The 26,158-nt window shown below is 39.3% G+C and overlaps 1 protein-coding gene across 2 annotated transcripts in view; it reads left to right on the plus strand.

Moving 5' to 3' along the window:
- MTMR7 (myotubularin related protein 7) overlaps positions 1-25,009 on the plus strand; it is a 112,773-nt gene extending 87,764 nt beyond the window's left edge. Inside the window, exons 8-14 of one of the 2 annotated variants that reach the window (XM_050801818.1) lie at positions 10,988-11,097; positions 12,742-12,867; positions 15,015-15,064; positions 17,065-17,265; positions 18,584-18,724; positions 20,824-20,950; positions 22,875-25,009. In XM_050801818.1, coding sequence (XP_050657775.1) covers positions 10,988-11,097; positions 12,742-12,867; positions 15,015-15,064; positions 17,065-17,265; positions 18,584-18,724; positions 20,824-20,950; positions 22,875-23,237 — 1,118 coding nt within the window. In that variant the 3' untranslated portion in view covers positions 23,238-25,009. The remainder of the gene's footprint in view (positions 1-10,987; positions 11,098-12,741; positions 12,868-15,014; positions 15,065-17,064; positions 17,266-18,583; positions 18,725-20,823; positions 20,951-22,874) is intronic. The other variant, XM_050801819.1, reaches the window with a different exon arrangement.
- Positions 25,010-26,158: the final 1,149 nt, after the last annotated feature.

A 26,158-nucleotide genomic window follows, 5' to 3' on the forward strand; every position in this document is an offset into this window, starting at 1 on the left:
GCACAATACCTGCTTGTAGTAAGTACTTAACACACAGGAGCAGGGATGGTTATCACAGACGCTCATCTATTCATCAGTGTTGGAGTGTTCTCTATGCCAGGCATGGGATAGGCAAATGCTTCATTCATTCATTCTGAAAGAAGTAACCAGTTTTGACCTAGAACAGAAATCATGGCAGGAAGAAAAGATCATGCTTGTTTATTAGTGATCTCACTGAGGGCCTTCCCTGGGTAAGTCATGGCTGAGTGTTTTAACTGGATGTCAAAGCCAAAGCATTTGACATTATCAAAGGGACAAAAGAAAAGAAGGTTTTATTTAATGAGAGAATAGTAGTTATATTTCTCCAAGCGATGCTTTATTTTGCAGTTCACTGAGACAATTCAAAGATTAATTTTAAAATGTTCACCCTCAGAATTATTGTTCTGTTAACTGTGATGGCAGATTTTCAGAGAACTAGGAGAGTTTCAAAATGAGTGCTTGTAGAAGAAAGCGTAGCCCATCAAACTCAAGACAGATGTGGCTAATGTTAGTGATAAGAGGAGCTGTTTTTCTATAAGGCTCTAGGTGGGGTTTGGCAGTTCAGTTTGCTTGCCAGTGACAATACAGTCTCGAAGTTCCTAAGAGTGTTGGTCCTGGAAGCTTTCTCAGCTGGCATGAGGCGTGCGGAACGACCCCCACCCCTGCATCCTCTACTGCATGTGCTGCTCATTTTACCACTTGAGTTATTGGCAGCCACCATCTCAGTCTTCCGGGATTCCTGGCCTTCTCTCTAGTGCCTGCTGCTTTACATGCACGCCAGACTTTCCAGCCTGTCAACCCCCATCTTTTCCCAGTCTCGACTTCTCTTGTGCCATTTGCTTGGAGTTCCCTATTTAGATTTTAGCATCCCTTAAACCCTACCTTCAGTTCAATTCCTGTTCATCCTGGCTCAGTTTGTATATTTTCTTTTAATTATTCTCTATTTTTTTAGTGAAAATAATATGGAAAGTAGAGTCGAGGGATTTAGATTTCTATCCCAGTGTATTTGCTGCATTGCTAGCATTACTCATGAGCATTAGCTCATAAATGAGCCCATTACTCCTTAATAAATCAAGATAATTCTGTCAGCTGGGCGTGGTGGCTCATACCTGTAATCCCAGGACTTTGGGAGGCTGAGGCAGGCGGATCACCTGAGGTCAGGAGTTTGAGACCTGCCTGGCCAACATGGCGAAACCCCGTCTCTACTGAAAATACAAAAATTAGCCTGGCGTGGTGGTGTGTGCCTGTAGTCCCGGCTACTCAGGAAGCTGAAGCAGGAGAATTGCTTGAATCCAGGAGGTGGAGGTTACAGTGAGCCGAGATCACACCATTGCACTCCAGCCTTGGCGACTGAGCAAGACTCTGTCTCAAAATAAATAAATACATAAATAAAATAAAATAAAAAATAGATAATTCTATCCACTCTAGATGGGAAGTTGTGAAGGTTCATTGAGAGGAAAGCACCAAGCCCCATTACATATGGCAGATGTAACAGAAATGGGCACACACATATATTTTTAAAATAAGAGAGAGGGTCTCCTTATGTTGCCCAGGTTGAAGTGCAGTGGTGCAATTGTTGCTCACAGCAGCCTCCGACCCCTGGGTTCAAGTGATCCTCCTACCTCAGCCTCCTGAGTATCTGGGACTACAGGCGTGCACCTCCACACGCAGCTTTTTTTATTTTTATTTTTGTAGAGATGGGGTCTTGCTACATTGCCCAGGTTGGTGTTGAACTCCTGGTCTCAAGCAATCCTACTGCCTTGGCCTCCCAAATTTCTGGCATTACAGGCACAACCCACTGCACCCAGCCACATGTTTTTTATTTGCTGCAAAGTTTTACACACCTCTGCAGTTAATATTCACATCTTACTGTCCTTAGCACGTGTTAAACCTAAGATAGTACCGGTTACCACCATATACTGTGAATCTGTCGTTAGACACAAAATTCACATTCATAAATACTAATAGCACATTATCCTATGAACTTGCTGCTTGATTTTCTTTAGGCCAGTGGTAGTTAGTATTTTGGAACATATGGTGATGGGCTCGTGTAGGCTAAACACTTTGATTGTACAGGCCATAATTAAGTCCTCTTTGAATGGCTTCACCTGGTGGATGTTCAGTGGAGGGACATTATCATCATTTTGCCAGTTCTCTGAAGACTCTTACAGATCTTGGCTTCATGACTCCAAAATGGGAAAAGGACACAGCCAACATTGGCGGAACTCAGACCAGTGTTGGGCTGGTAATCAAGGGAGGGCCATGTACCATTTCAACTTTAGATCTCAGGATACAGGAAAGACCAACTCCACTGGGTTCAAATGGAGACTTTTTTCGCACCCTCACTGACCCCACCCAGCAATTGTATAGGAGAAAATAAGAGTGATATAGGAAATACCTAAGGCAGATTATCTGAGGCTGATTTTCTTCTAAGTAAATTCCACATGTGCAGAGGTCCTAAAATTATATCTGTTGTCTTTGCTTTTTAATTTTTTTCCTGTAGTTTATATATATTTGTGACATATAGGTAGTCCTGTTATATAAAGCAAATATCACTAGACCTGGGCATGAAACTCTGATTAGTGAGTCCCGTTCTCTGCAGTTTGTGGCATATGTCTCTGATGTCAGCCGAAATGAACTTTGTTCAGCAAAATGGTTTGTAAATATTGGTTTGGGTTTGGCAACAAGAGTGAACAAATAAGTATTTCTACCTTATCCTGAGTTTATCCAAACAAACCCAACAGTTTTATATTTAAAAATCCAGGCGCTAATCGTTTTGGTCTCGAGTGTACCCCCATCTGCCCACGTCTATTAATCATCCGCAGACCTCTTTGCTTTTCACGCTGCCACTCAGCGCACGGGGAAGAAAACACCCGCTCAGTGGTTAACTTTGCTTGAGAACCTGGTGAGGTTATTTTACTTAGCGCACGCAATGTTAATGCTCCTGAAAGCAGAAATGTTAAACAAGGAGCCTTCTTAGTGCTGACGTGGTGAGAGCCACAGCAGCCTGTCCCGTTGCTGAGAGCTAACTGGACACAGAAGCGTGGGGACGTTCTCTCTGGCAGGACATTCTAGGCCTGGTCCTGTGGCCATCCATTCCTCTCTCGCTTTTGGCGCAGGCCATCTCCAGGTTAGCTGGCAAGCCCGGTGTCTTTATTTTTAAACTTGCAGTCATTTCCATGCCTTGTGGGAAGAGAAGGTGGTGAAAAGGATCTTTTGTTCCCGGGCTAAGCGTCAGAGCTTAGATGCCAAGATATTCTTCAGGCCCCCTGAACTTAATAATCAACAAAAATGCTAACTAGCCCTAAGCCCTGTAATGACTGGAAAGTTTGGCCTGTTCAGTGAAAAAAAGACTGCAAGAGAATGTTATCTGTGGAAGGCTTGGAGGAATCAGTTGCATCCTCAGACTTCACGCAGTGGAATGTGTGTATTTTAGGATTAACTCGAACACTTTGGGGCATGGCCTGGAGTTGAACAGAAAGCCCAAGCAGCACGCGCCCAGGGAGTGGTGAGAGCTCATGGACGGTGCTGGAATTTGCCATGCTTCCCACTGGGCCGTGTTTCAGGGCCGTGTGCACAGGCAGAAGTGAGCCTGATGCTTGGAGGGCCCGTCGGTATTGCTGGGCACTGTCATAAGGCGACACATCTCCAGAAGGGCCGGGCTTGCTCAGTGTTACCTCAGGGCTGGCATTTGGCCTTTGTATCAGATTGTGCTGTCTGTCTTCCAGTTGGGTCCATGCACCGAGTTCACAGAAAGACTTTTTAAGTACACCCTGGGTACATTTCTTTATGGAAACTGGCTTCTAGATCATCAACTTCTGTATGTCCTCCTTACGATTATATGACCTGCCTCTCAGAATGCTCCTGGGGCCAGCTTTAAGCCATCTCTCCCTTCCCAGCTCCCTTCCTAATTGCCTTGTTGCCACCTTACAAAAAAAAAACATTACCACCTCCTCAGTCTTGCAATGATGCATCATCTCAGGGTGTATGAGGGAATATGTAGTTTTATATTTTATTTTAGAGGTACATGTGCAAAAATGTTTGAAGACTTCTGATCAGATTAAGCTTCCTTGAGCAATCTAAGTTAATACTGTGCATAGAAGTAAAATGCAGGACACAAGTGCAGAAAATATTTGGAATTTTAAACTTTCTGGTGGCCACATTAAAAGTAAAAAGAAAATTTCATATGTTATATAAATATGTATATGTATATTAATTTTAATAACGTATTTTATTTAACCCAGTATATCCCAAATGTTATTTCAATGTTACCAGTATAAAAAGCTGGTAATGGGGTGTTTTTGCATTTTTTGTGTGTACCATGCCTTTAAAATTTGATTCATATTTGACACTTACAGCGTATCTATCTCAATTCCGATTGGACATATTTCAAGTGTTTCGTAGCCACGTGTGACTAGTGATTACTATAACAGGGCAGCACTGTTGTAAGTGTTAGAAAGCATAACCTTTAAGCTGATGATACTTGGGAACCAAGATTGGTTCATGTTGAATTATGAAAAAAAAACAACCTGAGGTTGAGAGGCATTAAGAGCATGAACTCTGGAGCCAGACTGGAGCCTCGTCTCACCACGTATCCATCAGCTGGGAGACGCTGGACAAGCACTTAGCCTCTGTTTGCACTGGTTTCCACAATCAAGAATGAGAATAGTAAGTGCCTTCCTCAGAATGATTGAGGATTGAAAAGCTAAAGCTAATCTATATAAAGCACTTAGTGTCTGGTACCTGGTATGTAAGTGTTACTATTATTATTATTTCTGGTAAAACCTACCAAGGTAGCCATGCTGTGGTGGCAAAAACTCTAGGTTTGTCTCTCAGAAGACTTGCATTTGGGATGTCTTTCTACCATTGATCACTTCATGCCTTAACTGTTCGGAGCTTCAGCGTTGACATGTTTGAGTGAGTCTAACACCTCCTTCCTCCAAGGACACCTGTGCTGGAGAAACAGATAATAAAATGTGTATCATAGCTACCATTTTCGGGAATCTTCTTTATGCCAGTGTAATGCTTATTTGTATTATTTCAGCTTTACAACAACTGTTTGAGGAAGGTGTTTTATTCCCATTTTATATTTGAAGGCAGCGAGGCTCAGTAACTAACCCTGGTTACCATGTTGAGCGTGGGTAGAGCTGGAGTTTCAGTGCAGCTGTGTCTGCCTCTGAAGCCCTTAAACATTGCTACATGCTATTGCCCATGCATATGTCATGATTATTACTCAGATGTACAGTACATTACTAAACTGTACATCTGAGTAATAATTTTACACTGTTTAAAATCTAAGTTAAACAAAGAGGCCTTCCTGTTTCCCCAAGAGGGCAGAGTAAGCTAATGTGAAATCCCTGCTGATGAAAACATGTGGAAGTGTCAGCGAGTTTGATCAGGGAAGCGGGACAGTGAGCAGGGCTTTGGAAAAGGAGCCTTGTTTTCAGGAGACGTTGGGGATGTAAAGGTGCAGAGCTGGGTGCCTGGAAGAGCAGAGGACAAGTCACTTGTGAAGGCCTGCAGCAGGGGCTGGAGGGGACGCCTATGGAGGCTGCTGCTTCTGTGTCAGGTGTCCCTGTGGGGCACAGAACTGGCCATCAGAGGCGGGGGAGTGAGGTCAGATGGGAGTAGGCAGGGATAGCTTCATCAGCTGCCACTTCACGTCACCTTCCACTGCCTGTTACCTTCCAAACATGCAAAATACCTGTAGCAGACCCTAACCGGGAACCATCCAGACAAGAGGATCTCAGGAAGCCTGGCTGTAGGACCTTACTGCAGTGCCCAACAGTGATTCCTCCTGGAACCACGGGAAGAGTGAGTCCAGACACATCAGGAACACCATCTGTTATGCTTGTGGGAGCCTTCCTTCCTCCTGCTCCAGTTCCAGTAACCTAAAGCCTGTTTCACATGACTGTTCTATCATATCGGGTTCTTGGGGCACTCATCCTGTAATCTTTTTTCCTCTGCCTGCTAGCCATTATCATGAGCGCTGTTCCCTGGTGTGTTGTAAACTTGTCTTCAGCCCCGCTATTTCTGTGGGATTCCACAGAATTGTGGAAGTGTTGCTCCTAAGCAGCGTTTGGTGTAAGTCTGCTGGGTGTCCGTGAGATTCCCAGCCCAAACATGATAATTCCTTATCTTGGGGGCTTCCGTGCATAAGGAAGATGTGTTTGGATCCCAAATATGTGTGAGACTAGGCCCAGGGTTTCAGCATCTCAGGAGAGATTTTTGTTCTCCTCATGCAGGGTCCAGGCAGAGATTGGCTTCCCATCATCATCCTGACGCATGAGTGGATTTTTTTTAACAGCTCAGTTTGCTGTAGGGAATCTTAGTTCCAGCTTCTGCCTTGCACAGGCCCAAAGTAATTTCTTGTTTCTGTTCCAGTTAAATACAATATATAATAACTTACCCACTTCCTCCTGACTTCCCACTAAAATGAGAATGAAGTGGAAAAAAAAAAGCAAAAATACAAAAGGATGAGAGATTGAAAGAGGAGGTGATGGAAACAAAAATATAAAAGCTGCAAAATAAATGGATGAGTGATAAGTAATGACACAGACTAGAAAAAAAAAAAAAAGCTGCAATTTATGGCAGAAGTATGAGAAACCCCAAAGGAAGCCAAACAGAAGTACAGATCCTTTGACAGTCTCTGGAATTCGAGCCATCAGGTGTCTCTGAAAGAAGAGTACTAGCCGAACATTTGCACAAGAAGTTGATTGGATCCCAGCCTCCTTCCTCCCCTGCACTGCCTAGTGAAGCCTCTTTCCACACTTCCACAAGAGAAGATGGTGATGCACTTTCTGGAAAGTCAGCCTTTCTGGAAACGTTTACTACAGGGACTCTGGGATCAGGAGTACCAGACAAAGCTGGAAGAGGGGATGGGGAATGCCAGGCCAAAGACAGGGGTTAAGTGAAAAGTGTAAGTATGGAAGAATGAGACCCATGGTTACTGCCCCAGCTGTCCTCTTAGGACACTGGCATCCAACGTGATGCACTCAGGTGTTCAGAAGATTCCATGCTGGGGCCTGCAAACATCCAAGACAAAGGACTTGCAGATGTCACATCGGCCAAATCCCCCACAGCAAAGCCCAGCAGCTAAGAAAGCCTGCCTATGCACACAGCACACGGCACTGTCAACCAGCCTCCTGTGTCTTGCTCTTACATGTGAATGGATAGGCAAAAATTAGCAGAAAATTGAGGAAAGCTCAACATGCATGACAGAGACCACACCCCCCTAACACACACACACGAGCAAGCAAATTTTAAAAAGTCTAGAAAACAACATTCCATTCAGAGAGGAAAACAAAAACTGCCATTAATATTTTTAGAGAAATAGTATAAGATTGGCAAAACGTAAAGCATCAGCAATACCAAGTATTAGTTGGGATATGGGGACAGGAACTTTCCTACCCTGCTGGTGGGAGCATAAACCACTGCAGCCCTTTTCAAGAGCAATTTGGCAGTAAAGTCATCCCTCAGTATCCAAGGGGAATTGTTTCTAGCACCCCCACCCCGGCCCCCACAGATTCCCAAATCCACACACGCCCAAGTCCCTTACATAGTAACATGGTGTATTTGCATATAACCTATGCACATCCTCCCATATATTTAAAATCATCTCTACATTACTTGCAATACTTAATACAATGTAAATGCTCTGTAAATAGTTGTTACACTGTATTGTTTTTCTATTACCATTATTTTTTGTTGTACTGTTATTTTTATTTTTTTCAAATATTTGTACTCTGTGGTTGGTTGATTCCAAGGATGTGGAACCCAAGAATACAGAGGGCCAACTATGCATGATAGAGCTGAAGATTCAGGAACTCTGTGACCCAGCCCATTTCACTTATAGAAATCCAGGTACAGGGAGACTTTCCACAAGGAGACTGTAGAAAGATTTTTTTTTTTTTTTTTTTTACTGTACTATTTATAACTATTGAAAAAGAGGAAACAATTGTCAACAGTAGGGGGATGGATAAATAATTTGCAATATAGAGTGGAATATTATATAGCTGTTAAAATTAATGAAGTTTATTTACATAATATGGATATCTAAAAGTTGGATAAAAATTGCAAAGACTGATATATATGTAAATTTTAATACCTATAAAATATATACTATTTGAGGATAATAATAGCAATAAGGGCTAACTGAAATAATAACACTTTGATACAGAGGCTATTATTACCATTTTACAGTTGAGGAAACTGAAGTACAGAGAGGCTAAGTAATCTGCCCAAGCCCACACACCTAGTATGTAAGTAGTGAAAGGACAAAAAGTTCTTGGGAATATTAACAGTCTTCAAAGGAAAGAAGCAGGATGACATGAAAACATGAGGCTTTATTTGTAACTTTATTTTTTTAGAGAGAGGATCTGGCTCTGTCATCACCCAGGATGGAGTGCAGTGGCAAGATCCTGGCTCACTGCAGCCTCAAACTCCTGGGTTCAAGTGATCTCTCGACTCAGCCTCCCAAGTAGCTGGGACAACAGGCATGTGCCACCAAGTCTCACTAATTTTTTCTCTTTTTTGTAGAGACTGAATCTCACTACTTTATGCAGGCTGGTCTTGAACTCCTTGGCTCAAATGATCCTTCTGCCTTGGCGTCTCAAAGTGCTGGGACTGCAGGTGTGAGGCACTGTGCCCAGGTTTTTTTCTATTTTGTTTTCTTAAGAGACATCTGGAGCAGTTGTGGCCAATCTGGATGTCTGTTACATTATCATGTTTTTAAAGACTCTTTTTTTTTTAAGACCAGTTTTAGATTCACAGCAAAATTGAGCAGAAGGTACAGAGTGTCCCAAGTAGCCCTGCCTGCACACATGCACAGCCACCTCCATTATTAACATCCCCTACAGAGTGGTACATTGTTGCGATCAGTGCACCTACATTGGCACATCAGTATCACTCAAAGTCCACCATATGGTTCCCTCTTGCTGTTGGACATTCTGTGGGTTTTGACAAATGTTTAATAATGAATGTAACCACTGTCACAGTGGACAGAATAGTTTTCTGCCGTAAACATTCTTGTGCCCACCTATTTATTCCTCTCACAACCCTAACCTGTGGCAGCCACTGATTTTTTTGCTGTCTCCATCGTTTTCCATTTTCTAGGTCATATAGTTGACATCATATAATATGTAGCCTTTTCAAGGAAAAGTTGGCTTCTTTCCCTTAGCACTGTGCATTTAACTTCCCTCTGTGTCTTTTCATAGCTCATCTATCACTGAATAGTATTTCATTGTCAGGTTATATTACATTTTAATCTTTATATGTTTAAATATTTTATAATTTAATGATTAAAACTGTAAGCTTGGGCACTCTCAGCCCATGGCTGACTACCCAGGGCTACAGGGCTAATAGAACCATAGATGCTGTGACTCAGTCTGTGTATTCTTCACTGGCCTTCCACTAAGTACCCTCTTCTTTACCATTCTGCATGTACTTTATCAGACACATAGCGTCTTCCTGCCTGTGACGCTTGGCCTGGGGTGCAGAAGGGGCAACACTGTGACCTTAGACAGGCAGTGCTTCGAACCAGAGCAAATTCAGAGGGCTGTCACTTTACCAACTGCATATTAGGTCTTCAGAGCTATGCTTCCAGCTCAGGGCAGGCATTTGGAAGGAAGATTTTGGAATCTTGCCTGAACATATTCATAATACGGTTTTCTTAGGTTGGGTTTTTTCTGGGAATTTCAGTGTTATTTTCTTCAACATTGTTGTCATCTATGACTCAGAATTTAACTACTTGTGCTTTTTTGTGTGTGGCTTTTATGTTGCAGGAAATCACAGTGAATCCTCTTATCTGCATTCTTGGAGGCAGGGCATCTGATAAATTAGTATTTTTGTTAATGCTGCTATGTGTCCCATATGCACAGAAATTTCAAAGAGTTCACAAAGTTGAATCTGGGGGTTTACAGTTGGAAGGATATAATTTAGTACACCTTCCCCATTTTAAAAAATGAAGAAATTGAGGTTCAGATAGTGGAATAACATGTGCAAGACTACACAGCTCATTGCTCATGGAGTTGGGGGTAGGAAAAAGGGCTCCCTGTTCCCTATGTGTGTTTACTGCATCACAGAGAACAATAAAATAAACAGAAATCTATAGATCATGATTGAATTTCATTGGTTGATTGATAAGACTCCTGAATAGGGTTTTCTACGTCTAAACCTCCACTTTGGATTGCAGTATTTGTGATATGTACTCAGCACACTAGCTCTAAAGCTTTTTAATGCTTTACATTAAATAAAAGAAGCTCCTGAGGTGAAAGTTGATGGTTTATAATATTATAGAGGTGTTTATACACCTGCCTTAGTTGTGTAAATATATATTTCATTGGGATCCTAGGTTTTCTTCATTTTCACTCAATGGGAAAGTCCCTACCCTGATGCTCTAGAATTGGATCAGAGGTATATGTTATTTCTAAGCTTACAGGCCTTACTCCCATTGGGTGGGGGTTACTGGCAAGAGGCGTTTGATCATTTCCATTTAAGAAATTTAGGATTGCTCTGTCTTGTGTTTTTACAACAGTCCTAATCTGAAGTGGTTGGGTGATGGAAACTTCTAAGTGGGTAGGTGCTACAATTACATGATTTTTTTCCCCATTGCACTCCTAATTCAATTATTCCTTAGTAGCCCATTTTTAATTACTTTGCTGGAAAGGCAAATACCTGTTTTCTGCCAGAACTCTTAATGATTTTCATTAATATTAGGATTTAAACTTTACATATATAATAGTCGTAAACAAGTGCTGTATTCCCTGTGACCGAAGAAGGTAGAAAAGTCTTACTTGACATGGTTCCATAGAATCAAGTTTAGTAAACATGGGTATTTATTTTGACTTAAGTCTTCCAGAAAATACCCATTACAACAAAGAAATCATTAGCAAACTACCTATAAAACATGATCATATGTAAAACGAGAGAGTACCTTAATTTTGCTTTTATAACATGATTTATCTTGCAGTGTGTGAACTTAAATCTCCCTCCATGAGTGATTTCCTGTGGGGTCTGGAGAACTCTGGCTGGTTAAGGCACATTAAAGCCATCATGGATGCAGGAATCTTCATTGCAAAGGTATGCAATTGCAGAGAAAATAAATTAAGGGACAGATGAGAAAACCACTGACTTCAAAATGGGTATCCCTCTGCCATGGGCTTCCCTGTCCTAAGCTGCACTGCATTGACTGGGTAGCCAGCTTTGTAGAGCTCCATATATTCTGTGCACTGAAGATGCGATTTTGCTAAAGAATATAGTGCTTAGCTGATAGTATGTCAGCACTGTGATCAAATGGTAGAATATTTCCAGAGTATTCTCTTCCATTAAGCTTAATCCTGGATGGAGAAAAGACTTTTCTGTAGAATACAACCAAATGTGAGTTACTTCAGTGGTGGGGCTTAGGGCTTACATCCAATAGATCCTTCTTTTTAGTCATGGCATAAGCAAAAGTCACATTCCTGTAGCTGGAAGGTAGAGTCCATTCTGCCATAGGAAAATGTTGCTGCAACTTTCATACAAGCTGTTTTGGAATGCAGTGTCTTTTGTGCTGTTAGGTTTTTTTTAAAAAAATAAACTCCTCGGATTTATACCTAAAGAGAACCGTATCTTCCCTGATGCCATGGTATGTTCCCCATTTTGAGGTAATCATTTATTGAAGAAATCTTTATTTAGTGCCAGGTACTATTCTAGATTTTACAGATGCGACATGAATGAGGCAGATTAAGTCTCTTCCCTCACAGAGCTTACATTCTGCTGTGGGAGACAGAGTAGTTGTTGTTATTTTGAGAGGGAGTCTTGCTCTGTCACCCAGGCTGGAGTGCAATGGCGCGATCTCAGCTCACTGCAACCTCTGCCTCCCGGGTTGAAGCGATTCTTCTGTCTCAGCCTCCCAAGCAGCTGGGATTACTGGCATGCGCCGCTATGCCCAGCTAATTTTTGTATTTTTACTAGAGACGGGGTTTCACCATATTGGTCAGACTGGTCACAAACTTCTGACCTCAGGTGATCCACCTGCCTCGGCCTCCCAAAGTGCTGGGATTACATGTGTGAGCCACTGCCCCCAGCTGAGACAGAGTATTAATAAATTAATAAAACTAGAATTTTAGGTAGTGATAAATGCTATGATGAAATCTCTCCCACGTTTCGCAGCGTATGTTTCCTGCCAAGATATTTAGCAAAAAATGATGTGCATTTGCAATAGCAAATAGATACTCTTCTTAGTGGAGATTTTCTGGTGTCATTTTTACTTTTGTTTTTTCTTCCTTTCCTCAACCTTGGATCCATTACTTGACTCTTACCTTTTATCTATAACTTCATAGATTTGTAACTTACAATTTTTTTGCCTTTTCCTTTTTGGAAATGGTTGGGGCCAGTAGCAACTCCAGAATTTCAGTAAGGCTTAATGTGGAAACTCAGAGTGGAGGGAAGAAGTTGAAGGTCCGTTTGCATAGGATGAATGCTTATATTTAGTAAGTACATATGCTTATTGGAGATGACTTGAGTGGTGGCTTCTGGATAGAATGGGAAGGGAAAGCTTTAGCTGCCAGCACCAGGCCACTCTGGCTCTGCCCTAATTAGGTAGGGCCCTAAATACATGAACGAACAAGTGTTTCGTTTTGGCTGTTTCTTTCTGTAGATATACAGTCAAACCTGGCTCTGATGAGAGGTTCTGCCTTTTTACAGCCATTCTTTGTGACTCTTTGCGGATTGTGTGTTTTCTAGGCAGTTTCAGAGGAAGGGGCAAGTGTGCTTGTTCACTGTTCAGATGGCTGGGACAGGACTGCTCAGGTGTGCTCGGTGGCAAGCCTGCTGCTGGACCCGCACTACCGGACTCTGAAGGGCTTCATGGTGAGTGTGGCCACTGGGCCATTCCCACAGGCGGTGCCTTGACCATGGACCCCTGTTTTTGCAACTACTGGCAGCTGCTCTTTTTTTTGCCAGCATTATTTTTCTTTTAGTAGCTCAGCAAGATTAAAGGGGAAGAGATCAAATAGGCTTGGAATAAAGAGATGAATTTCTGGGACATTGAAACCATTTCAAGTCAATGCTACTGAATGACTTTTGGGGCAAATATAAAATATATTTGGTAGTTTGTAAGACAATTTTATACATCATTTGCTCATAAGTATTTCAAGTTTGAGGTAATGTGAATACATAACAGAAAACTTTTTAGAAAAAATATCTGCGGAAAAATTTTTCTATATTGTGTATGCCAGAAGTCCTTGGTAGGCAAAACTGTTTTCACTTCCAGGGTTTGTTTTTTAAGTAGTCCTTCACACCCCTGGATGAGAATACTGAAAATTTCACAGCCTTTTGTTGTTGTTGTTCTTTGCAAAATGATGAGTGTATCCTGTAGAGTTTGAACTTTTTAGGTGGACATCAAAACCTAACAAATTGCTTTCACCTACAGAGTATTGTATAGTTGCCTGGGATGGTGATGTTTTCGCTAATCTGGTGTAAGTTCCTTAAAATGAATTAACCTCTTAACCATGATTTGGTAGAAAGTGCTTCAGTGAATCATGAATCTGTGCTACCGAAGATGCTGACAAAGGAGTCCTAATGGGACGTCTTTACTGCTGGGTCTCCATTATTGAGTAGTATCAGCAACACCCTCGGAAAAGAGCGAAGAGGCGGCCTCCCTCTCTGGGACGTCTTTCTTTTTTTGGAAGTGTCTGAGAACTTCCAGTGACCTGTGATAGCATTGACACCTTGAAGTGATACTCCTGCTTCAGACCCCTGCTGGACTGAGGTCAGGAGGGCTGGATTCCTTCATCTGCATTTGGAGAGTGAAGAGGTTGCCAGTCACACACTGCCCTCAGGCTCTTCTCTTGCACACATCCTTTTCCACCATCAACTCATTCTCATTGTGCCCCATTAAACTTACAACCCAAAGAAAATGTCTCGAGTTGTCAAGAACAGACTTCAACCAGTCCATATTTCTTTGTAGGGGGAAATCTCTGGTCACTTTAGAGCACTGGGGATATTGATCAGACTATCCATATTACTTGACTAAGCATTTTTTAAAATCCAGGCTGGGTGCGGTGTGTAATCCCAGCATTTTGGGTGGTTGAGGAAGGAGGATTGCTAGAGCCCCAGAGTTCGAGATCAGCCTGGGCAATATGGCGAGACCTCATCTCTACAAAAATTTTTAAAAAATTAGCCAGGTAGAGCCCACCTGTGGTCCCAGCTACTTAGGCTGAGGTGGGAGGATCGCTTGAGCTCGGGAGGTCAAGGGTGTAGTGAGCCATGATTGCGTCAGTACACTCCAGCCTATGTGACTGAGTGACATCCTGTCTCAAAAATAAATTTTAAAATATAAGACAATATAAAATGTAAAATACAAAACCAAAACAAAATTTAAAAAAAAATAATCTGGACTGCTTCAGACTTAGAAATTCATGTTAACCCTAATTTCAAAGCAGGGCTGAAGCTCCAAATATATGCCAAACCCCATCATTTTAGAATTCTTCTAATGTGTAGAGAAGATCACTGAAAAACCAACTGTTTTTTTGTAAAGAGGTTGGTAATTTACATTATACTGAGAGGCAGCATCACACATTGGCTGAGATGGGGTTTGGAGTGGAGAGAGCTGGGCTGTGAAGTGGTGTCTGCTTCCTAGTAGCATGATCTTGGGTGAATATGAAATCTCTTTCCTTCAGTTTCCCTTTCTAAAAGAGTGAGAATACCATCCCACAGTTAGATGAGATCATACGTAAAGCAATGTGAACAGTGCCTGGCACATAGGAAGCATTCAGTGGGTGGGGTTCCTGCATTTTTATACATCCATTTACACTTACTGTTCCTATGGATGACCTTCAACTTTGCCCTTGCCATGTGCATCTCTATATCGGTGGATAATGCCTGTTCACGCATTTGCAGGTTGCTCGAGGATGGGGACTTCTGCAAGTGCCTCTAAATTCCTCAACATTATTGGTATGTGGTCTCTTATTTTTTGTTTGCTTCTCTCCATGATATTTATATTCTTTCTTGTGTAGGTATTAATTGAAAAGGACTGGATTTCCTTTGGTCATAAGTTTAATCACCGGTAAGTAATATTTAAGACTGTTGTTTTGAATGTTTAGAATAAAAGCACTATTTCTGAAATTTTCAATTGAATATTTAGGGGAAAATATTCTTGCTTTTGAAGAGTTTGTGTCTTATTCAGAAAGCTAAAATTTTGTTGTATATGTCATATCATAGATAAATGAAGTTATAACTCTGATTCCTCTTGGTAACATTTGGGCAGAACTAACGTTAAATTGTTCTAGAACAGATAGAGAATGCTTGTTCATTAGTTGTCCTAGTGAGGATCAGCCCTCCCTTCCTCCTGCCATTCACATGTGACTTACTAAATTATTCCATTTTAGAAGTCCAGAGATTCACTTTAAGCTGCAAGTTGTGAACTGCCTGTAGAACAGTTTCTCTTTGATCTTCTATAATCCTAAGGCATTTGTATCAGAGTGCATTTTGTCCCAGATGTCTCTGGAGAGGTGATGAAGGCTTCAGAGCCAGATATGTCCAAGTCTAGATCTAGGCCGTGGTATTCACTGTCTGACCTTTGGTCTCTCATCTGTGGAATGGGGATGCCTTCTTTTCACAGGGTTGTAGCATGGATATTTAAAAAATGTAACTAGGCCAGCTGCAGGACTGACCTGTGTAGTAGGCTTTCAATAACTACAAGCTATTGCTTTTGGAGCCACCAGCCTCCTTTTGTCAGTGTTGATGATGCCTGTACTGTGCTCTGGCGTTCTCTACTCTTTGAATCTTAAATGGTATAGCTGTACTTAGTTTAGTCTTTGGTGATAAAATTTAAATTTAGGCAGCAAGTTTCATTAGATAGTTTGATACATATTTTCAGATGTTTTACTGTGTTTTGGTAAAATTCTAAATGCATGCAACTGCTCAAGTATATTTTTGTAGTTTTTTGCTTTTAGCATGAATCGATCACTAATTCTGTGATTTTCAGGAAGTCTATTTTTATAATTTTTTCCAGGAAAGCATAGGAACTCCATTTACAAATGAGAAAATTAAAGCACTCAATTATTAGATAAACTTCTTAACATGGCATTATTTTCAGTTTGGGGTTCTATTAATATTATATGCTAGGCAGTTAGGATCTTCAAGATAGGAGACAGATGACAGAGAGAATATGGAAATGACTGAAGATCAGCTAGATAATTGTTTGATGACAAAAAAATATTAATATTAGGCAACCCTTTTTAAAGCTACTAAACGTGAGAAACTGTAACATCTGAGAAGTTTCTAGACAATTTCCAATGTTCCCACTCTTGGGAAAACTCTGCAACTGATCATTGCTTATTTCTCTTCCTCAAGGTGATGATCCCTTACTAACATGAGGTTCTATATTGTTATTTTGTCTTTGATGACACCAAAACATCCTATTGGATTCTCTGTAAAACTCGCACAATAGTGTAAAGGGCTAAGGAGTCATTTTAAAATCAATACACATTTGAGGAAGAAGATTCTGATGTGCTCTTGAAAAGCAAAGCAAAGGGAGATAAATATACATGTGGAATCTGTGGTCACATGGAGATAAATCATGTGACAAGCTTTAACTGCTTTCAAAATGGGAATATTCCTGGCAACTTGGGAAACCACTATTTTTTTCAAGTTGTCTTTCTTCCTCATCCCTTCCCAACTAGACAGTGCAAAAAATGAAGAGCCCTAAAGTTGTGTGGACTCATAAAGTGCAACATTTATTTTAGAAGTTCTAATGTACTTTTAAGGAATCAATTTAAAAATGCCTTTTCTGTGGGAAGTGTTTTCGGATTTTATTTCTTACACTAACACTTTCTTTTGTAACTATAACATGAACACATCCCTTCTATCTAGACCTTCACTACAAAGTGGCTCTGGAAATTTGAATTTAAAAACTTACGTTTCTACTTTTTTTTTGTTATTGCAACTTTGTAAGGTAAGATTTATTTAGGAACTAGGGCTGCTTTTATGATTGTTCTTGCATTTATGGCTTTCTAATTTAAAAATAAATCTGCCTTAAAAAGTCTCTAATGCTTTGTTTTATAGGTATGGCAATCTAGATGGTGATCCAAAAGAAATCTCTCCAGTTATTGACCAGTTCATTGAGTGTGTCTGGCAGTTAATGGAACAATTTCCCTGTGCCTTTGAGTTCAATGAGAGGTTTCTGATTCACATTCAACATCATATTTATTCCTGCCAGTTTGGAAACTTCCTATGTAACAGCCAAAAGGAGAGACGAGAACTCAAGTAAGTGTTTTGGTGTTTAACTTTTATTTAAAGATTTTGGTGACTGAGAATTTTAGATGGTCTTTCATAATTTTGAAGACTTTTTTCATTTAGTCACATACCTATACTGACAGATTAAGGTTATTTTCTTTTTCCTGGCATCATTTCAGAAATGGTTTAAATGTCATCAACTGACAGATACATACAGTTTCATTTTTCCCCTCAGTTTCTGCCTGATATACACAGACAGCTTGATAGACTTGATGCACGAATACCGAAAAGGAATTTTCTGGAGTCAGAAAAAGTGGTTTTTGCATTTGAAAGGAAAAGGTTAGATACCTTTGGTGGCTATGCTACCATAATAAAAACTGCAAATTTAATTGGGAAAGCAAATATAAAACTAAAGCCATCACTTATTCAGATTAAAACTGTATTGCTTTATCCAAGGGTAAAAGTAGCTAAAATGTGGACTTTAAAATAAGTGATAGTAAAAAACTTAACAATAAAGCGATTTAGGCAGTATAAATGAGAGAACATTTTTAAAATTTTCATAAAATGAAATGATTTTAACTCTGGTGTATACAACATTATCAGATTTAATCTGGGGAATGATCAGTTCAAATGAAATGGACTCCAGTGGTTTTATACTGAGTTGAACATAAAGAAAATTAGTTTTTGTAGTGGATACTAGTTTGTTTTCTCTAAGGAAGCTCAAGTGTGATTCCTGGCAAATGGAGACGATTTTAGAAGGAGCAGAGTGTATCATTTAGGGTCACCTGTTTTCCTATACAGTTTCGTGGTTTCTTGTATCTGACTAGCCAATTCTAACAGTATCTGCTTGGGTCTGAATATGGCTTTTCCACTTACTAGCTATAGGACTTTGGGAAACCACTTTCTCTATTCCTCAGTTTCCTCATCTGTAAATTAAGACATATCTCACAGCAATTCAGTGAGGATTACATGAGAGAAAACATGTGAAACACTTAGAATTGTGTCTGACAAATTATAAATGTCCAATGACTATTTGGGGGAAAAACTTCCCCCAAAAGAACAGCTTAAAACACACACACACAAAAGGAACAAACAAGCAAACAAACAAACTACTTAAAGGAATCGAACACCTTGTCAAGGCCAGTACAGATGGTGGTGAAGTTGAGATTATTACAGTGTTCTCCCTCTGTACCATGAAGCCACCAAGATGATACATTTACCTGCTGTCGAACAGACACGTGGTTTTCAGGTTACAATTATTAGTTCCTTTCCAGCTTTAATATAACATATCTACTATGTGTAAACACCAAAATAGGTCATTTAGAGACTTATTTTCTTTATAAAACAGGATTCAAGAAAGAACATATTCATTATGGGCTCACCTGTGGAAGAATCGGGCCGACTACCTGAATCCTCTGTTTAGAGCTGATCACAGCCAGACTCAGGGAACCCTTCATCTCCCTACAGCACCATGCAACTTCATGTACAAGTATGTAAACCCTTGAGAACTTTGTAGCTATGGTATGAACTTGGATTTTGGTACCGTTTAACAATCAGAGGTCAAAATTTATGAAACACTGATCTTTGAGGCTTTTGTTGGACACAGAAGACACCAGAGGGAGATGCTTACTCAAGCATCTGATCTGGTATTTTTGCCAGTGTCTCCTCTGCCTCTTTATTCCTCCTAATTGTGGAATTTTCTTCAGGAGTTGATGTTTTATAATAATGATATCATAAAAGGTAAGTTCCACCGTATTAGCCAGGATGGTCTCGATCTCCTGACCTCGTGATCCGCCCGTCTCGGCCTCCCAAAGTGCTGGGATTACAGGCTGGAGCCACCGCGCCCACAGAGCGAGACTCCGTCTCAAAAAAAAAAAAAAAAAAAAAAAAAGGTAAGTTCCAATTTTTTAAAAAGCAAATGAAAGAGAATAATGCACATGCCTTAAGTCAAATGTGGAATCACAAGTTTCAACAGTGATCATGACTTATTAAGGTTAGAGCAAAAGTAACTGTGGTTTTTGCCATTAGTTTAAACAACAAAAAGGCAAAAACTGCAGTTACTTTTGCACCAACATAATACCTTGCCTTTTTGTCTCCACTGAATTAAGTCCTAGTGGAAATACTTCCCTTGTGGAAATTACGTTAAGAGTGTATGTATCATGATGGGGAGAGCAAGGTGGCATCCTACAGGTTCTACTAGGTATGTGCTAGATACATATGTTTTTTCCCTTGGCTTCCTTGCTAGGCTTGTATAATATGAAAAAACTCAAAGGTCAACAACAACAAAAAAACTCACGCAGAATAAACAGAAACCCCATCTCTTTCTTCCTACTCACTCCCAACACAGACTTGATGGCTTTTCTTCCTGTATAGATTTCGTTTCTCAAGGTTTTTTTCCCTCAATTATTTCAATCTAATTATTTCCTCAGAATTTATAGCAGAATATTCCATCATACTAAACAAAAGCCTCCATAGTGCACGTAAAACAAGTTTTAAGAGCTGTTGAGATATGACCAATTGGATTGCAACTGATTTATTATTAACAGCTAGTCAACACATATTTTATTGAGGAGCAAACACTGTTCTGGGCACTGCAGATAAAACAATGACACCAAGTTCTTGGCCTCAAAGTACTTTTCTACATAAATAGTGGGTCTAAGGATAACTCTATGATAACACCATTTTTCTCATTTGCACTCCAGTATGCTTTTCTGTGTAGGATAAAAAGGGATTTATTGGTCGGGCGTGGTGGCTACCACCCGTAATCCTAGCACTTTGGGAGGCTGAGGCAGGTGGATCACCTGAGGTCAGGAGTTCGTGACCAACCTGATCAACATGGTGAAACCCCGTCTCTACTAAAAAATATATAAACTTAGCCGGGTGTGGTGGTGCATGCCTGTAATCCCAGCTACTTGGGAGGCTGAGGCAGGAGAATCGCTTGAACCCGGGAGGTGGAGGTTGCACTGAGCCAATATCACACCACTGTACTCTGGTTTGGGTGACAAGAGTGAAACTCTGCCATAAAATAAAAAGAGGGGTTTATTACAAATGTAGATGTCAACTTTTAGTGGTAGTGATAAAAAAGATAAAAGCTGCAAGTTGAAGATTCCCTTTGTAGCTGAAAGATTCTAAATATACAATTTCTTTTTTTTAAAAAAATGTATTATTATTATACTTTAAGTTCTAGGGTACATGTGCATAACGTGCAGGTTTGTTACATGTGTATACTTGTGCCATGTTGGTGTGCTGCACCCATAAATACACAATTTCAAAGTTCAAAACTAACAGCCATTTTCTTAAAAGAAAATGGTTACATGTGCTATTTCAATTTTAGAAAAATGTATTCTGTGTTTTCTAATTCATATATACAAGTAGACTTTTCATAAACTTACTCTCCCCAAAGGCATTTGCTGACCCAAGGAAAAAAACATCAACATGAAACTATTACCTTAAGCAGTGGCTTTTTTGAGGCTGAAATTTGCATTCGGTTATTATTAAGACTGTGGTATCACAGATAACTTAGAAGATTTGAAATGTGAATTTTCAGATTGTGATAAGGTGGTAATGACGCTTTGCCGTCCTTTCCAGGTTTTGGAGTGGAATGTATAACCGCTTTGAAAAAGGGATGCAGCCCCGACAGTCAGTTACAGATTACCTGATGGCAGTGAAGGAGGAAACTCAGCAGCTAGAGGAAGAACTAGAGGCCCTGGAAGAAGTAAGACATACTTGCTTTGTTAATCTATTTTCTGTGCTTATTTCTAGAAGAGCAAGGCTTCATGAAAGCCTCTTAAGATTCAGTGCAACACAACCATTTCTCATGTTTAGCCAGTAGAACACCCGAAACACAACCCCATCCAGGTGAGGACTCAGATAACCGAAGTCCAAACCTAGGCATTTAATGCATTTCACACATCTGGCTTGTGGCTCAGTTCCACAAATTTTTGGTTGTTCCTTATTTTTAGGTTAACTTTTTTGATTACTGTTATTTGGGAGTAGTAAAATTAAATCTTTCTGGCAAAGTGAAAAAGTAAAAGAATAAAATCAAATATATGTACTTATAAAGATCTTTCTCCACTTTTAAAAATTATGTAACTATTATATTAATCTATAATTGGTAATAGGGGAGACTGACTATAAAGTCTATCCTTTGGCTTCTAATAACTTCCCTATACTTGGACAGGGAGGTTATAATAAAATGCTTTTCCTAATTGGATAACTTTGTTTCCAGCGGTACTACTGTAGTTTATGAAAATCTTAGGATTCTGTTAGTCTATTCCAGCAGTCTGGCTCTTTAAAACTGGCTCTTCATTATTACAAAGTCAAAATTCCTTAGGCTAGCATTTGAGATTTTCTCTTTTCAACTTTATTTTCCATGCTAACATTTAACGGTTTCTGCTGCTTATATACAATTTAGACCTTCCTACGTTTGTGTTTTTTCCTCTCACTGTCCCTCCACCTGCCAGGAATGCTTACTAGCCATGAGCAGAATGTCCAAGTTTAAATCTTTCACAGTCCTGTTAAAATGTTCCTTCCTCCCTGAAACTTAGTCTGTTCTCTTACTTCTAACTTTACCACTCCATCCCTGTTCAAGAACGTTTGCCTTTCTGAAATTCTTACATTGCATGAACTCTGCCTCTCTCTGCTCCACTACTCCATGTTTCTTAGGGCTGGGTCTGTATTTATCTCTGTTCCTCACACTGCCCAGCACAGCGCTTTTGCACATAACCCAAATGAATGCTTTTTGAATGACTACATAATACTTGATCTTCTAACACCTCCTCTAACTTCAAAACACGAAATCTGGTGAAATGTACTCTGAACCCAGGTGTTCATGACATGAATGGAAAAACAAAATGTGGTATATCCACGTAATGGAATACTCTTCAGCCAGAAAAAGGAATGAAGTACTGATACATGCTATACCATGAATGAACTTTGAGAACATAGGCTAAGTGAAAGAAGCCAGATACAAAAAGCCACATATTGTATTATTCCATTCTCAATTTATATAAAACATCTAAACTAGGCAAATCCATAGAGATAGAATGTTGATTAGTAGTAGCCAGGGGCTGTGGGGAGATAGGAATGGGGAATGACTGTAATGAGTATGGGGTTTTCTTCTGGCAGGGTAGGTGATGACAGTATTTTACAATTACTAGTGCTCGTTGCACAACCTTGTGAATATAAAAACCACTGAACTGTATACTTTGAAAGGGTGAGTTTCATGGTAAGTGAATTGTAAAAGTGTAAAAGTGTAAAAGTCAGATGATAAACACTTCATTCTTGATTTCTAAAAAATGTTTTTTGAGTTCATGGGATGAGAATCACCACGTGAAACCATGTAGGTATAGAAAGGAGGGAGACTAGGGCTCACTGGGTGCTTCAACTGTGCTCTATTGTTTAAGATTATAGAAAACCTATGTCAAGGCAGGTATTATCCTTACATTAGAGATAAAGAAAGCAGGCCCCACAGGTTTTGTCCAAGGTCGTAAAGCCCAGGTTTGAACTCACATCCCTCTGAGTCCCATGTTCTTAACATTATACCCACTTGGGAGGTAACAAATGCTAAAGGCATGCATATATAGAAAAAGATAAATTATTCATGATTTTTTCCCCTGAAATTGTTATTTCTTTCTTAGAGGCTGGAAAAAATTCAGAAGGTCCAGTTAAATTGCACTAAGGTGAAGAGTAAGCAAAGTGAGCCCAGCAAGCACTCAGGGTTTTCTACCTCAGACAACAGCATAGCCAACACTCCCCAGGATTACAGTGGGAATATGAAATCATTTCCATCCCGGAGCCCTTCACAAGGCGATGAAGATTCTGCTCTGATTCTAACCCAAGATAATTTGAAAAGTTCAGATCCAGATCTGTCAGCCAACAGTGACCAAGAGTCCGGGGTGGAGGACTTGAGCTGTCGGTCTCCAAGTGGTGGTGAGCATGCACCAAGTGAAGACAGTGGCAAGGACCGCGATTCTGATGAAGCCGTGTTTCTCACTGCCTGAAGTTTCCCTTTGGAGTCCCAAAGTAAAGGACACACAAGCAACACTTCCAAAAAGAAGGGAACAAGGTAGTTTATCATAAAAACAAGAAATGGTACATGTCATTGACAACTATTTTAATGCAGCTATGAAAAGGGAAAAAAGTGCCCAGTTCTTGATTTCTTAGATACTGAAGAGGATGTAGTAATTTTATTTATCAAATATAAGGAAAATTATTCACCATTTTGAAGCTCATCCTAGACTATGAAAATTTTATTCACTGCAGAGCAATTACTTCTGTCATTACCTGAAGTGATCAGTATATATCTTCCTTGTCATAGCATGCATCCCTCAAAAAGCCTCCACTCCTTTCCCTCACATCTGTGATCATCATCAATCTTATGATTCACTTCCAGATGCATATTTTGTGTTTTCTAAAGCATCTGACGTTATCTTCCTTTTTGACCCTCTTACACATATTTCTAAAAGCAGGCACATTGTTGAGATGGACCCTTTTTGGTTAATAGATATATTCCTAAGGAGCTTTTAATTGCTTATCTTTCAGGAATAATCATCACTTTAACTTTTCCTGAGATCATATATTTTGAATTGTTAGAATAATTGTGTTGCCTTTCTCTGAGATCTAGAGTCTGTTTCTCCTCATAAAATGTTAAACCTTGTATCTCACTTTTTCTCTAACACTAATTTAATAGCTAACAAGGTAGAAGCAACATTCATTCTCTTGGTCTTGTATATGAATTTAAGTATTAGCTTTCTCATAATAACCTTTTATTACTATTGTAGAGACTACACTATCGACAGTGTGGGCCAGCCGCCAGCCTGATCTCAAAGTATAACATTATAAAGTTAGTAGGGTAAAACATACGTGAGGGAAAATCCAGTTTCAAAGAACTAGAGAATTGGGTTGTCATGTCTGTTTAATGAAGGGAATAGGTTTTGTAATCTATTATTTTAGAAATTATGTAACTCGCTAACATGGTTTAATTAACATTAGTAACATCTCATGACCACTGACTGCTGAAAGTTCTGAAAATAATTTTTTTTTTTTTGTAAAACTGCACATTTGAGGGAGAGTTCCTCCCCTGTCTTATGAGTAAAAAAAAACTTCACTAGGCGACCTAAATGAAACTTAGTGGAGAAAAGTGGCCATGTTTGGACAGAAATAAATGGTATTCACACTGTATGGTTTTAATATATTAGTACATTCTAGAATGTAAAGGATTAATTTAAACTTTACATCAATATTTTGAATACGTGAATTTTTTTATGGGAGAATGTATTACATTTCACTGAAATGACGACAAAGTAAAGAGGGCAAGAAAGCAACACTGCTAATCTCTCTAGTATGAAAGATTTGGAGGGAGTGCTGCAATATATATAAATGAAAAAATGTAATTGTGTTCATCATATTTAAAAATAGAATATATTAGAGAACTGTGATATAAAAGTACTGTTAATGTAAAAAATAAAGCAAGTAGAATTCTTTTAGAATATAAAATTTGGGCATTCTCTGCTGAGCAGTTCCCAAATTAAGTACAAGGAATGTTTATTCATTTTCTGCAGTATACTGTATGTAGTAGGGAATACCTTGCTAAAAGGAAACATAGGATATAGTGGTAATGGCTTTCACATTTTTATAACATAACTCACTTCACAACCTTTTTGGAGCTGTCCACTCTTAGAAACTCTGTTGCCTAATATTGAGGATGCGGCTTTAATTTCTTCCATGTGGCAATGTATGTCTATAAAAACAATAAAAAATTTTTAAAAAATGACAGAGTATGCCAAACAGCACTATGCATTTATTTGAAAAGCAAATAGTATAAATATTTGATGTTTTAAAATGCAGTTTCTAATATGACATCTTCCACATCAGAGTCATAAACTTTTAGTCCCCTCAACTTTTTTACAAGACATTATAATTTATGTAACATGTTTGTCTACTTATTAGAAGTTAACCTAGCACTGAGATTTATATAAAATGTTGCATTTATTGCTTATTAAAACTTTACTTTCAGATGCTTCAAAGAGCATGGCTAACCCAACGAGACTAAAATATCTAATAATCAAACATTTATCAGGAAGTGTTTTATTGAGAGCAGTGGTTTAAAGCATAGGGAATAATCCAGTATAAAATTGATTTGAGGCATATTACTTCCCATTTAGTAATATTTAGAACGCAAATATTTTTTAAATTTGATATTAAATGAGTAAGAATTTTGACTATGACCCAGAAAATCAGTAACTGAACTTTTTATAGAATGGAAGGTGACGATAGAGACAGAAACCGTAGAATAAATTTTTATTCTTTAAGAGCACATTAGTTTACTTTCTTCTAAAAATGAATCTGAGCTGTCCTTCAATTTAAGCATATATATGTGTCATGCACCCTCTATTCCAATATCTCAATTTATGCCTAGAAATTTCTTTCAACTTTGAAGTGGGTCTCTTTAATTTATATCTCACTGATTTAGAATTTTCTGCTATTTTGAGATATTAACCATTAAATTTCCTCCTATGACAAATTCCTACACTGATTAGTAACTCCTAAGTATTCCTCTCTAATTCTGATTTCCATCTCATTTTTCCTGTGGCACTGCTTCTCCAATGTGGCCAATTCATAAGAAAAAATATATAGCCATAAAATTAGAAAAAATGGTCACTTAATCTCTGTTGCAAAAACAGAACCCACATTCATACGGGCATATTCAAATGCAGATTCTTTTCATCCTGGGTGACATATATAACCTTTATGTGAACTGATTTATCTATTTGTTAAATGCAGATAATTGTAATCTAACTCCTGTTTAATGACTGGGTTGTAACAAGGTTATCTAATGAATGAATTTTGAAGGAGAACCTAAGCTGTGTTAACTGGTATAGAATGAAACTGGCATAATAGTTCAACTTAAAAAAAAACACAG

The sequence above is a fragment of the Macaca thibetana genome, chromosome 8 (genome assembly GCF_024542745.1).
Source record: "Macaca thibetana thibetana isolate TM-01 chromosome 8, ASM2454274v1, whole genome shotgun sequence".
Classification (NCBI taxonomy): domain Eukaryota; kingdom Metazoa; phylum Chordata; class Mammalia; order Primates; family Cercopithecidae; genus Macaca; species Macaca thibetana.